At 35.8% G+C, this 15598-nt stretch overlaps 1 protein-coding gene across 4 annotated transcripts in view; it reads right to left on the bottom strand.

The window, feature by feature from the left end:
• Positions 1–14084, bottom strand: part of drl (derailed) — a 160319-nt gene extending 146235 nt beyond the window's left edge. For 3 of the 4 annotated variants that reach the window (XR_004978192.2, XR_004978204.2, XM_036371015.2), the window contains exon 1: positions 13315–14084. Coding sequence is in view for 1 of the 4 variants with exons in the window: in XM_036371015.2 (XP_036226908.2) it covers positions 13315–13429 (115 nt within the window). In the remaining 3 variants the exon portion in view is untranslated. The remainder of the gene's footprint in view (positions 1–13314) is intronic. The other variant, XM_070106749.1, reaches the window with a different exon arrangement.
• Between the last annotated feature and the right edge of the window lie 1514 nt (positions 14085–15598).

The raw sequence follows: 15598 nt of genomic DNA, 5'->3' as shown, positions 1-15598 counted from the left end.
ATAATTAATTTAAGCCACTTGTTCTCCAATTTTTATAAGAGTTGAATAAAGGGTCAACTAACCATATTATTGACCTAAAGAGAGGTAAGAGCATAAAAACTAATTATTGCCGAAAAATTGAGTTAGACCTAATTAAACAGTGGCATAAATTTAAGATATTAGCAAACACTGGTCACCTAAGCTGCCACTGACAGTTTGACAGGTAACCCAGAGACAACCCAAATCCAAATGCACACTTTCTTTTGAAAAACAAACATTTGTATACAAGTAAGCTATTGATAATATATGGCGCTGCGCCTCATCACCTTTTTACTTGAAGAAGACAAACAGCGCCAGCTACACGCACATTATGAAAAATGTCAGTTCAAGTAGTTAGCCATTTACTGTGTATTCTCGGCATTATCACGCAGCGGCTTATGTTCGCGCTAGCAGTTGTTACTTATTATTATTGTTGCTACATCCTACATATCGATGGTTTTATGACGCAACCTCGTAACTCGATTTTTGACGATTTTGAGATTAAATCGGCAAATTAATCAATAAATATAGTTGCATAGATCTGTAAAGTTATAAATAAAAATATTTATCCATTTTTTTTTTATTTAACAAAATACTATCCCGTATCTCAATTTAAAAAAAATGTGTCATGCGCAACATCGTATCTTAAAGTACAAGATGGCGTATATATAAACAAGTTTCCTGTCAGCAATGTTGTTGAATTTTGTTCAACATTTTAATGAAAAATTTTTTGTCAAGTGAATTTAATTGTTTTTTTTTTAAGTTAATAAAGAATAGTTAATACTTAAATATTATTATTATAGTGAAAAAACACAGTAAGTAACAAAAATTAAACAATCATCAATTCTAACCTATTATTAGTCTTTCCTAAAAGTGGTAGTTTCTGAGATACGAGGTTGCGTCAGAAAACAATCGATATGTACATATGTATGTCTACATACGTGTTTTGTTTGCGCTTTGGTTGAACGACTTAATTGCCTGCTCAGTGGTTCGACATTTCGGTGACTTGACACCCGATTTGTTTACACATACCACCTTATCAGTGCCTGCCGACATATGTTATTGGTAATTTATTATTTACATTAAAATACACATACTCAATTGTACATACACAGATATGGTATAAGTACATATGTATATGTAAGCATGCACTTCAGTATTATAAATATTATTGATTATTGATTCTCTTGCCGGCAATCAACCGCCACAGCGTCAAATCGGAATCACTTTACTTTCATTTAGGTTAAATCACAAATAATTTCTTTATTGCTTGAAATATACCATAGATTTGTACACGAATAAGTTATAGGAATAAACGCACATTAGGATGTGCCAGAGATTTACAAAATCAAAAAATTAATTTTTTTCGCAATCAAATTCAAGTATGTACCTACATATTACATACACTTAAATTAAAATCCAAAGCTCTCAAATTTTTTTAATTTATATTCATATGATATTAAGAATGATCTTTAAATTATGGTAATGGGAAACCATTTCAATGAAAGTAATATCAGGTTGATATCCGGTAGCTTCTACCACAAATGAATGACATCAAAGGGTAATTTTAATAATTTTTCATTTATAGTCTTACTATTATCAATTTTTATAATATATTCAATATATTTAATTCATAATATTAAAAAACTAATCACTGTGCCACTTAAAAATAATCCAAAAAATATTATTGTAACATAATTTTTATTTACTAAAATTTTTACTTATTAAAATATTAAAAGAAGAAAAACCGTTAGCTTCGATTGCACCGAAAATATAATACCCTTCATAAGTACAAAAGATTCCATACAAAAACTTGATTTTGGTCGATCATTTTGTAGGGCAGCTATAAGATATAGTAATCCGATCTGAACAATTTCCTTGGAGAATGTACCGTTGTTTTGGATAATAATCCATGCCATGAAGATATCTTGGGAAATAAAAAACTTTTTCACACAAGGACTGGATTTTGATCGTTCAGCTATATGCTCATCCGATACCAGCGGTTACGACAAATGAGCAGCTTCTTGAGGAGAAAAGGAAGTGTGCAAAATTTCAGATCGATATCTCAAAAATATACAGACAGACGGAAATGGCTAAATCGAGTTCGTCATGGTGATCATTTAGATACATATATATTTTATACGGTTTTCGACGTCTCCTTTTCAGTGTTACAAACGCCGTGGCAAACCTAATACCTGTTTATTGTATAAAAAGTATTTCGAAGTACAAAGTACATGTATCGTTTTATTATTTTCGAACCATAATAATATATATTTACATGCTTACTCATATACATATCTACATATAAGTGTAAATATGTAATCAATATAGAACTGTTACATGGAAGTCCATCGAACTGAGTGTTCGCCCTGACGCTACCACTAGCCGCGACACAGACCTCGATATCACTACATCACTGAGCGACCAAAAAAAGCAGACGTGCTTACATACATACATATGTATGGCTGTGTATACGTATGTGTGCTTGCTTTTATTTATTAGCATTTGTAAATTGATGTGATGTGTTGACTACATTTGGACATGCTAACAATCGCATATGTCGTATTTTATTAAAGTTGTCACTCTTTTGAATCTCAATTTCATAGGTTTATACATATACATATTAATATAAGTAAATTATACATGCATAGGTTTGTTACCTGATTGTTTTCCTTCCACTACAGCACTTTTAACACCCACACACATACACATTCACATATATGTACATCTGTTGCACATCGATCAATCATTCAACAGTTCGTCCGTCCGTCAGTCGGCCAATTGCTTGATTAGTCCTTCTATAGATCTGTCATATTTACATTTCTGACATGTCACAGCACAACCTTCTTCAACCTGCATTTCTGTTGCATCCATCAGCTGCGCAAATTATCACGATTTATTTTAATCGCATCATAAACGGCGGTCGCTGGTCGAAGAATGCATCACGCCCGTCGAGTGCATTTGCCACAAACACACGGATGTGTGTGAAACAACTATAGCAATAATAAAAATAAACATGTGCCTGCACCGCCAACAACGCCACTTTTGTGGCCACACGACTCCCCTTTATTTCCAAGCACCTGCATATGTGTGTGTGCGATTGCTCCTTGCGTCACAACTACAAACACGTACGTATATGTTGCAGCATACCAACATACTCACATAGTACATATGTATGTATGTACATTCTGTTGCTATGATGAATGCCAGCCACATTGCTCAAAGGAATAATTTATATTGAATTAAATTAAAATGTTTGTATGGACGCGTAATCGCTCATTTGTAAATGATGTGCCCACACATCACGGAGTTATACACATATATACGTACGTGGACAGCAGGCTTATTTGAGCACTTCCTTTAGAGGGCATATAGAAGCCATTGAAGTTCATTTGCAACAAAAAATTACACTGATCTAGGTTTAAAGCATGAGTTGGACCTTTGTAACGATACATTTTATACAGCCGTTTAACCATATAATTGAATGCGTTTTGATACACAGGGATTAGGTTTTATGGTTTTATTTTTTATACAAGGTGCGTTCCAAGATAAACAGTAAGAAAGTAAACTCTAGTGCGTTATAATCTGCTATCCTTTATCGACTTCCAGTAAAAATTTCATGACATTTCATCTTTTGGAAGTGAAGTTATTGCGTTCTAAGTGTCAGTATATTTTTGTCATCGGTGCGAAAATGAGCTTCGAACAAAGAGCCAACATTAAATTTTGTTTTAAAATTGGTAAAACTTTTACCGAAACGTTTCAATTGATGAAACAAGTTTATGGCGATGATTGCCTATCCCGTAGTACGAGGGCTGCTATATAGCTGGCTGGCCTAGGCATTTCCATTGGAAAGTTCGACATTTTTTAGCATAACATCACTCAGAACGTTTTGTCATTTAATCGTGAATTGTTTTATTTACAGAGAATTAAAAAATTCATCTCGGCCAAAAAATGGAATTAGCTCGTGAACATTTTCGTGCGATCATTTTTCACAACTTTCGACGTGGATTATCACGACAAGAGTGCATCGATGAACTAAAATCTTTGTATGGCTATGAAGCACCATCCTATAGCACTGTGAAAAACTGGTACAACGAATTCAATCGTGGCCGACGCTCGTTCAAAGACGACTTCCGTGAAGGTCGTCCAAAAACAGCCGTTGTGCCAGAAAACATCGATGCCGTACGTGAACTGATAATGCATGTAACATACCTTCAGATAGAGGCATGCCTATGCATTTCTCCCACCAGCAAACATTCGATATTGCATGAACAAATGGCCGTAAAAAAGGTTTGTTCTCGTTGGATCCCGCATAATTTGACAATCGCTCGAAAAAAGCATCTTGTGGATTGGTGTAAAGAAATGCTGAAAAAATACGATCGTGGTGCTTCAAAAGACGTTTATAAGATCGTCACAGGTGACGAATTATGGATCTATGCGTATGAGCCCGAAACAAAACAGCACAAAACAGCAATCGACCGAAAAAAAAAAATCCATTTTCGTTGATAAATATTCGTATTTTCATTATTAGGTCAGAAATATATATAGCAGCCCTCGTAGAGTGCACGAGTGGTTACAACGTTTTCAAAGTGGTCGTGAGGACATAAATGAGAAATGAGCCGAAACCCAAAAAATCGCGCCTGGAGAAGTCAAAAGTGAAGACAATGGTATTGTCCACAAAGAATTTGTTCCAGCCAAAACGTTAATGCGGTATTCTACCTTGGAGTTTTAAAGCATTTGGTGCGCCGTATTCGACGTGTTCGGCCCGAATATCGCGAAGATGGAAGTTGGCGTTTGTTGCACGATAGTGCGCCGTCTCATCGATCGAAGCTTGTGGTCGATTATTTGACCAAAAATCACATTTTAACAATCAACCACTCCCCTTATTCACTTGATATGGCACCGTGCGACTTCTACCTTTTCGGAAAAATGCATTTGCCGATGAAAAGAAAGCGTTATGCAGACGTGGAGGCCATTCAAAAGGCTTGCACCGGCATACTGGCGGACATACCGGGCAAAGAGCTAAAACACTCGTTCGACATGCTTTTGGAACGTGCATAAAGCTGTATGAAAGCATAAGGAGACTATTTTGAACAAAATTAATTGATTTTGCCGATGAAATCATTTGTTCTGTCTTTTTTTTTAAAGTCCTGTTTGGAACGCACCTTGTCTGTGTGTAAAAGCAGAGTTAGTGGCAATTTACACACAGCCTCTTTTGTAAAGCAAAGCGGTTTATTGTGGGCAAGGGGACAACGAGGAAAGACGAAGGGACCTTTGTGTTCTTGTTCGTAACAGCTCGCTGCTACCCTTTTCAGCACTCCTTTTCACTTTCAAATTCCTTGAACGGTTGCAAGAGCGCTCGGTTTCAAATGAATTCGTTCAAATTTGAATTCTGTTATCTATTTTTTGTATGTAATATGCAAAGATGTATGCATAGAATAATATAAATATTTTGAAAAATTGTAAATAAGGAGAAAATTAAGATATAGATTATGGAGTAAAGAAATTATGAATTTTTAATACTTAAAGATTAGGAAATTCCTGTTATAAATTTGGCCTTGGAAATATTAGTAGCGGATATTCAATACATTCTGGTGGATTAGGGAATTCCCGTCTTAAGTATTTCTTTGAAACTATTAAGCGGGTAGGTATTATGCATATTGTTCTACCATATTCATGGTAATTCATTGCAAACAAAATGTGAGACCATCATCCCAACATACCAATGAAATATGCAACACGCTCTAAGTGTTGCGAAGTCGAACCGCACAAATATTTTCGAAAATTTTATGAAAAGGAATGACAGAAAAACTCGATTTAGGTTGCTGGACTCTTTTTGCTCGTGTGAAAGCACAGAACGACACCAAAAGAGAATTTTCCGATATTAAGGGTCAAAAGAGTTCCAATGTAAAAGCACACTTATAATCTCCAAATATGTCATCTAAAAGAACGAAAAATGAGTCATTTAAGTCTAACAAGAAAAGAAAAGCAAATTCTTTGCAGTGTAAACTGTATATAATTAATGACTTTGAAGCAAAAATTAAAATTTGTGAATTGGCAAAGAAATTTGACCTACCGGAATCAACAGGCCGAACGGTTATAAAAGGTAAAGAAAAAATTATGAGCGCTGTGAAAGACTCTCAGTCTTTGAATTCAACTATCATCCGTAAGCGTTACGGTATTATCGCACAGTAAGTGCGAAAAATAGTCCTGTTGATCAAAAAACATTGTGCTTTTAAGCAAAGCAGATTTTTGAAAAACTAAAAGAAGAAGCTGGGAAAGCGACTAAAAATTAAGTTTTCAAAGCTAGTAACACCTAGTTTATCCTATGGAAGAGTCGTTGTAATCGGCATAGCATCGCAGAGAGTGGAAAAGCGGCAAGCGCGGATAAAGAAGCTGCAAACGATTTTCAACGTATATGAAACCGGTATTTTTTTGGAAGAAAATTCGTAGTTGAACTTTTATTGCGCGTGAAGAGAAAACTTTTCCAGGTTTTAAAGCCACCAAGGGCGAATGCAGCTGGAGATTGTAAATTGAAACCTCTCTTAGTTTATCGCTCAGAAAATTCAAGAGCCTTAAAAAATAAATTTAAAGCTGGTTTGTCTGTCATTTGGAAGTCTAATGAGAGAGCTTGGGTGACATCTTCTCTGGTTTGCCCATCATTTTATTCCTGAAGTCGAACGTTAAAGCATTTAAAGCTTACTACACAAAGCGATAATTTACACATCTACATACATGAAGCTAGGAGACAAAACAATGAGCTTTCTGTTAAAGCCTTCGACAGCCTTATATACAAAGTTGAATTCGACTTACACGGCAATCGCTCGGACCCACCTATCGCGTAAGTCCAGTGTATTACAGTATTAGAAAAAAATCGCGTAGTTAGCGGCGACCGGCTAAGGTGCAACACAAAATGCGATGTAGGCGTCATTGTGCCGCGGGAGGAGAGTCAATGTCATGAAATAAAGTGCAGCGCGGCTCACTATCCCAGTGGGCTCTCTAATATTAAAAGTTCAAAGTTCACATCTGATCGTCTATATAAAGTGCTCTTCTTCAAAGTGGGATGGCAAATGGAGTGATCTGCTAGTATACTGCATGCTTTATGCATTCAAATACAAATTGCTAGTGAGTTGTGAATTTTTATACTCTCGCAACCGTTGCTACAGAGTATAATAGTTTTGTTCCCTAAAACTAATCGAGTTAGATGTAGGGTTATATAATATTATATATATATAAATGATCAGGATGAAGAGCCGAGTTGAAATCCGGGTGAAGGTCTGTCCGTCCGTCCGTCCGTGCAAGCTCTAACTTGAGTAAAAATTGAGATTTCTTTATGAAACTTGGTAGACATGTTGGTACCGTGAGACGGTTGGTATTGCAGATGGGCGTAATCGGACCACTGCCACGCCCACAAAACGCCATTATTCAAAAACAACTCAATTGCCATAACTAAGCTCCACAACAAGATACAAGACTCTTATTTGGTATAAAGGATCACAATATGGAGGGGCATCTGCAGTTAAATTTTTTTTAAAGTGGGCGTGGTCCCGCCCCTAATAGGTTTAATGTGCATATCTCCTAAACCGCTAATACTATAATAACAAAATTCACTGGAAGCAAATGTTTTTAGAACCTCTACCTACTGTGTGAAAATAGTTGAAATCGGGTGGCAACTCCGCCCACTCCCCATATAACGGTACCGTTAAATACTACTAAAAGCGCGATAAATCAAGCACTAAACACGCCAGAGACATTAAATTTTACCTCTGGGATGGTATGATGACTATATAGAAACCGCGTTGAAAACTAGTCAGTGGGCGTGGCACCGGCCACTTTTAGGTGAAAACCCATATCTTGGGATCTCAACAAAATTCGGTGCATAACGTTCTATTCATATTTCTATGCTATAGTGCGAAAATGGGCGGAATCGGACTACAACCACGCCTATTTCCCATAGAACACCATTTTCAATTCCATATGATTCTTTCATTTTCCACTATGCAAATCAAGCAACAATGATTATATCCGGGTAAAACTTTGCGTGAATAATACGTTTAAAGTATACCACCTTGTGACCAAAAATTGTCTAAATCGAACCAAAAATGTTCAAGCCCCTAAGTACTGAATATGTGGACCCCAGTGCCTATAGTTGACCTTCTACCGAAAATATCGGTCAATCCCCAAAGAAATCTCAAACGAGTATACCATTTGACTTTGCGAGAGTATAAAATGTTCGGTTACATCCGAACTAAGCCCTTCCTTACTTGTTTTAATTAATTTTGGTTTAAATAATATTTAGAAAATCAGCTATGACATCTATAAGCTATAGTGGTCCGATCTTTACAATATTTAGATATCTATTTAGACAATAACCTATACAAAAATTTTGTGAAGATTATTTATAAAATAAAAAAGGTTTTCCTTACAAGAACTTAATTTTGATATAGCAGCTTGTATGGCAGTTATATGCAATATATATGACTAGTTCGCATATATACAGACAGACGGACAAAGCTGATCATTTATATACGAGTATATACTTTGTAGGGCCTCCGACATTTGTATAATTTGTATTTATACATTTTAAATTCATACCACAAATTAATTTCCTCAACAGTTTCAACTTATGGCCGTAAAATTAGCTCTAAAGCATACTTTGAGTTTTAATAAATGTGTTTGCTCTCAATAGGAAAAAATACATCAACTTTGATATTAAAATGTTAACTGTTTTTTCTTTTAGCTTTTTTTATGTGGAGAAATGCAATTTCTATGAGCATCTACATTTGAGTATGGTAATGACAAGAGTGGAATGGCGACATCTGCCATAGTTTAAAAGAATTCAGACCAAGTGCGGCTTTATACCTTTAATTTAATCCAGAATTTTGAAGTAGATTCAGTATGATTCCATCGAATTGCGTGTATACAGTACAATGCATAAAACCGGCCAAGTAACATAGTTGCACCCACTTTAAGTTTGAGTAAGTCTATTATGCCTAATTGGATTGCATGCAATTTTTTCTTGTATAGACAGAGATGTAAAGAGTTGATTTGTATTATTAAACTATCAATTGTGTTTGTAAAAAGTTTGTCAAAGTGTTGTTACTAAATGGCAAACAGTAACCTTATAGCAATAGATTTAAAGCTCCAGAAAAATATCGGGCGGACCCAGACTAATATAGCAGATTTCATTAAAGGTTCGGGAGACGTGTTCTTTTGCCCGGACAAATGAGTTTGGAAGGATTGTTTTAAATCCTCGTCAGATATTAAAAGGGACCTTGGTGATCCAACAGGAGTAATAGTGGATTCATCAACCGTTCGTTGGAGACTCAGAGAGGAAGGACTCAACGGTCGATGTCCTAAAAAAAATAAATTTTTTAGAGCCAACGAATGAGCAAATAGCGGTACACAAGGGCGAAAAAGTATGAAAATTGGTCGCTGGAACAGTAGTAAATCGTAATTTTAAACTCATCGAAAATCTAGGGTAATTATGAAGACACAGGTAGCCACGAAGGCGAAGAACGAAAAAGAACTGGACTCCGTCCTTTTCAATAAGTAGTATGATGACATGAAGGTCGGATTATTGCAAAAGCTTTTATCGTCAACACCACCAAGAATTAGGGCGGTGATTAAGGCAAAAGAAGGCACGACAAAGTATTGATTCATCCCAATAAACAGAGTAAAATTATGAACTAAAACAAACAATTATTGTAATGTTATTATTTTAATGAATTCTATGATTAATATTGTAGACTATTCCTAATTTAATAAATTTGAGCAAATTAGAATAAAATTCCTCGTGGAGAATTTTACATTAAATTTTTTCGGTTAACACTTTATTTTATTGCTTATTAAAAATTCAAAGAAACTTTCATTTTAATTGTTTTTTTTTTGATGAATATACAGCTCATAATTCAAATTTTTCTTTTTCCACCCACGATCATAATCCTACAATCTGCCTGAAATCTGCTTTTTTTGACAAAGAGGTGTAAATGAAGAGAAGTAGTTTATTAAATAACTTTTTTGTTTGACAAACATGAATGAAAAATATTTTCGAAACAAAAGTTTATTGCATATTTACTATTTTTCCCTACCACCTCTGAGGATGCAATGTAGATGTAAACAATGAGATCACCTGGTCGAAATCTTCCTTTTTGACACAGAGAAGTAAATAAAACGAATATACTAAATAACTTTTTTGTGAACAGGTATTTGTAATGAAAAACATTCATGAAAACTTTCAAAGATATTTTCGAAACAAAAGTTTATACAAATACATTACAAAACAATCTTCTTGTATTAATTTCAAAAAAAAAAAATATATATATATAAACAAGTAAGGAAGTGCTAAGTTCGGATGTAACCGAACATTTTATAGTCTCGCAAAGCAAATGGTATACTCGTTTGAGATTTCTTTGGGGATTGACCGATATTTTCGGTAGAAGGTCAACTATAGGCACTGGGGTCCACATATTCAGTACTTAGGGGCTTGAACAGTTTTCGTTCGATTTAGACAATTTTTGGTCACAAGGTGGCATACTTTAAACGTATTATTCACGCAAAGTTTTACCCGGATATAATCATTGTTGCTTGATTTGCATAGTGGAAAATGAAAGAATCCGATTCCGCCCATTTTCGCACTATAGAATAGAAATATGAATAGAACGTTATGCACCGAATTTTGTTGAGATCCCAAGATATGGGTTTTCACCTAAAAGTGCCCGGTGCCACGCCCACTGACTAGTTTTGAACGCGGTCTATATAGTCATCATACCATCCCAGAGGTAAAATTTAATGTCTCTGGCGTGTTTAGTGCTTGGTATAAATATATATGAGAAGAATGTTATGTACCGAATTTTGTTGAAATCGGTTAAGCAGATCTCAAGATATGGGTTTTCACCTAAAAGTGGGCTGTGCCACGTTCACTGTCAAATTTTGAACGCGGTTCCTATAAAGTCATCTCATACCATCCCAGAGATAAAATTTAATGTCTCTGGCGTGTTTAGTGCTTGATTTATAGCGCTTTTTGTAGTTTTGAACAGTACCGTAATATGGGGAGTGGGCGGAGTTGCCACCCGATTTTACCTATTTTCACACTGTAGGTAAAGGTTCTAAAAGCACTTGCTTATAGTGAATTTTGTTATTATAGCATTAGCGGTTTAAGAGATATGCACATTAAACCTATTAGGGGCGGGACCACGCCCACTTAAAAAAAAAATTTAACTGCAGATGCCCCTCCCTATTGTGATCCTGTGTACCAAATAAGGGTCTTGTATCTTGTTGTGGAGCTTAGTTATAGCAATTTATTTGTTTTTCAATAATAGCGTTTTGTGGGCGTGGCAGTGGTCCGATTACGCCCATCTGCAATACCAACCGTCTCACGGTACCAAGAAACATGTCTACCAAGTTTCATAAAGATATCTCCATTTTACTCAAGTTAGAGCTTGCACGGACGGACGGACGGACGGACAGACTGTCACCCGGATTTCAACTCGTCTCTTCATCCTGATCATTTATATATATATATAAATCTATATCTAACTCGATTAGTTTTAGGTGATACAAACAACCGTTAGGTAAACAAAACTATTACACTCTGTAGCAACAGGGTATAAAAATCGTGTACAATTCACGAACATCTTAATAATAATCCAAACAATGTACTAATAACTAAATAATATTTACAAAATATTCTAAATCACTCACAGCGATATACTTATTATATGTAAATTTAATCGTTAGGAATTTTAATAGTCGAAAAATGGAATATGTAATAAAAACATTCTTAAAGTTATACATTTTAAACCATAACATGGCAACACACTGTAACAGATTTGAGGCACTTGGACGTTTCAGGAGTAGAATATTAGTAGGCAACCCGTACCAAGTGGGACATTTTTGCGTGTGTATTACTGAAAATCTTGGGATTAGTTACTTGTAGATTTATACAATAGTTAAACCCGCTATATGGGGAATATTTAAAAGATTGGGAAACAGTTTTCTTATAATTAAAACATCCACTTTTTTTCATAAATATGTTGAATTTATAATTTGTGGTATTGATTGATTTTCAAATTTTTATAAATATATCTTGTTTTAAATACATATATAAATCTTCTGTACGTGTGTTTGTAATTGAACTCCTTCCAAACAGTTGGACGGATTCTGATGAAATAATTTGTGTGTATTCAAGGGGGTTTGTGAATGGTTTAGATTCACAATTCGATCTGGATAATGTTTAAACAATGAATTTATTTATTAATAAATTGTTGGTGATGTTAGAACGTTTTAAACAGAGTTCCGGCAGACTGCGCTGCAGTCGTGTCAGATATTCAAAAGTATATTTCAGTTTCAGTTGGCCTGGTAGATGGCGCTGAGATCAAATTCTGAGATATCATAAGTATAGTTTAAACGATGAAGACTATAGACATGTGTATGGTGTATAGTGTCTAAACATTCATACTACTATGCTACTCTATACGATACATATCTGAATGAAAATTCATAAAGGATAGTTCGGCTGAACACATTTGTTACTTTTTGGTACATCCATTACTTTCTTCTTACGGATATTACTTAAAACTATTTATTTTGATTTTGTTATTGTTTCGAGGTACATATTTTATATATTTCTTCATAAAATTTTCCTAACTATCCTAACAGGTCTGTCGGGACTGCTAGTATAATATAAAATTCTCGTTATTTTTGTATACATATACATATACAGTTTGTCCTGATGTTGGTGACACCCAGAAGGAAACGTTGGAGGCCCTATAAAGTGTATATATGTGTGTACGATCTGAGTCAATTTAGCCATGTCTGACCGTCTGTCTGTCTGTATATACGCGAACTAGTCCCTCAGTTTTTGAAATATTGATCCCAAATTTTGCATACTTCCATTTTTAGTATCGCACAGGGTGTTTTTTTAAATGGCGATTGACGCCTTGGAAGAGAGTATTCAGCGCATTATTCCTGACATACGGCCCAAACTGTTGCTAAAAGTGGGCCTCTCGGCTGGAATTTATTCAAGCCAGCCGCAGAGGTCACTGGCCCGAAATCATTTCTAAAACATAGTAGCAAATACTTATCTTTATAATATATAATTCTTGGTCATAACATAAATTATATGCGTTTTTCTTCTTCTGGAAGACCACATGTCTAAAAACAACACAAACTTTCATGCAATATTTGTCCCCAAGTTTTTTATAACTATCATTTTTTTTTGCACTGGTTCTTTCCCATCTAAATGTACACATTTTCTAAAACGAATACGAATAAGTAAATTTGGCGTACGCTCACCTATTAATCGTATCACCTCGTGCAGATTGAGGTAAACATTGAGGTGACAATGCACCAGCGCACCGCAGAACATAAATAATCCAAACGTAAAAGTTAAATTAGTTAAAAGCAACATTTTTGTTTTAATTACTCTTTAACTCGGCTCCTCAAACTGTTCTGTAAGTAACTTTATGATTATATTTACAAATAACTGTTTGTTTGTTGCTATGTTACACATATATTGCCACAAACACGCATACAAAGGCGGGTATTATATTATTATTATTTTCCTTTATACACTTAGCACAGCCATTACCGCTTTAAATACACTTTTCTGTTTATTTACCACAGTTTTGGAACTTGAAACGCTTTTGACATTTTAATATTTTATTTCAATGATTTTATTTTAAGGCTTGTGAGTTTGCCGGAAATGCACTGCAATCCAATTTCAACCTGTGCGCGTTCATAGAAACAAAGAATTTTGTATTTATTTTATTCAAAATGTGGAGCTTCTCCCACTGCACTTTTAAAAGTGCGCTGAACGTTTGCCTATCAGCTTGATGTGATTGGTTGTACGTATGTTGAGATTTCGCACTTTCGTTTACACACGCAGCATCATCGAAATATAGATTTTTTTCGCACAAGCGTTAAGATATGTTCACCGTGGCGATTTTCCAGGAACTGTCAAATGGGTAAACAAATAAATCACATTAGACCGACATGCAACGACAGAACGCACGGAGCGCAGGCGAGCACAGTGCTCTACCGGTGAGTTATTGTAGCAACAACAATGACACAGACGGAAGAAGTGACAGCAGAAAACAACAGAAGTGTCCGCTATCATGGCGTTTACAATGGCGCACACTTTGTGGATTCCAATCGCAATTTTGCGTCATCTATTGTTAGAAAGAAGTGTTAAATCCACATTACCTATAAAAAATTTACTTCCAATTTGCGGAAGTAGCAATTGACTGTATAACAGTTATATGCCTCTACTTGGAAGAACGTAAATAAATTTACGTCCCAAGAAGGGACTTAAAAAGGGGTAGTGTATAAACAGAGAACGTTCTTCGAACAGATATACGTTCTCTAGTAAGGAATGAAGCAATTACGTTATGCGAAAAATGCACTTTTCTTCAGCAGCTTACTTTTTAAAATGATTAATAAATATTATATCTTTCTCCTGTGAATAACAGACAATATGATGAATAATTTGTAGTTAAGGCATATAAAATACATCAATACATACAATTACCATGAAACGCAATTTATACATTAAATATAGATCTGTATATTTCTAACTGTCCTCGATCGTACACTAGAGCTGCAAAACAATCGATAGTTTATTTTGACTATCGTTGGCTTATGCCTCAACTAGACTTACCGATAATTTTCATAAAATTGCAATATTGCAATGCGTAAGAAAAGGATAAACGATCACACGTATACAAGAGTTTCGGTTAGCATTATTGATTGCGCCTTAAGAAACTCATAAAAACTTTAACAGAAATCTTTCATAGCGATAGATGGCTTTCTGGGATGGTAGCCTCAAAATCATATTCTTATTCTTGGCTTGGTTACCCACGTGTGATTTTAAGTTTCTAAGTACAGACAATTTTTGAAAATAATATACAAATTATAAAATTTTACTAATTTTTACACTTTAGTTAGGTGTTGGATGGTTGGCAAAATCCTCCGCTGAACCCTCCACGAGGGTGCCGACTGGGAATAGATACCACAGGTTCACGACGTGGGCAAGGGCGAGCTGGCAGCAGTTCGCCCCTATTGTAGTAGTGAGGTATCTAGCTAAGGTCAGGCTTCCTATCTGAGTGTTCGGTACTCTTCAGTACTAGTGCAGCGAAGTATGCAGAGAGGCGACGCGCTGCATACCTGCTGAAGAAGGTGGAGCTGCAACCGCCAACCAATGAGGAGCTCACAAAGGAGCTCCAGGAATCCATTGATCGCGCGAGAGCTGTTCTACCTAACTTCAAGCTAGAAGCGCCGGTAGTGGCAGCTAAAAGACAAAGGTCAGCTGAAGAGGCTAAACCGTCAGCTAAGAGACCGAAAACTAAGGGCGTAGCGCCCGCAAGATCTTTTGCTGATGTGGCCCGAAACCGCATTGTCATTGGGGTGCTGGATGAGGGTGACCCCGAAGGAAAAATCCCCAGAGCCCAATGGAAATGGGTGCAAGCCGCACTGACGAAGTGCTACTAAGCAATCCAGGTCCACCCCCGTCATGTGCGGATGCCGGATGGTATCAAGGGCAGATAAAGATGATAGCGTGCGACGACGAGAGATCGGTCCA

The sequence above is a fragment of the Bactrocera oleae genome, chromosome 3 (assembly GCF_042242935.1).
Source record: "Bactrocera oleae isolate idBacOlea1 chromosome 3, idBacOlea1, whole genome shotgun sequence".
NCBI classification, from domain to species: Eukaryota; Metazoa; Arthropoda; class Insecta; order Diptera; family Tephritidae; genus Bactrocera; species Bactrocera oleae.
The sequence above is the reverse complement of the archived record's forward strand: the minus strand, read 5'-3'. Positions and strand labels throughout refer to the sequence as shown.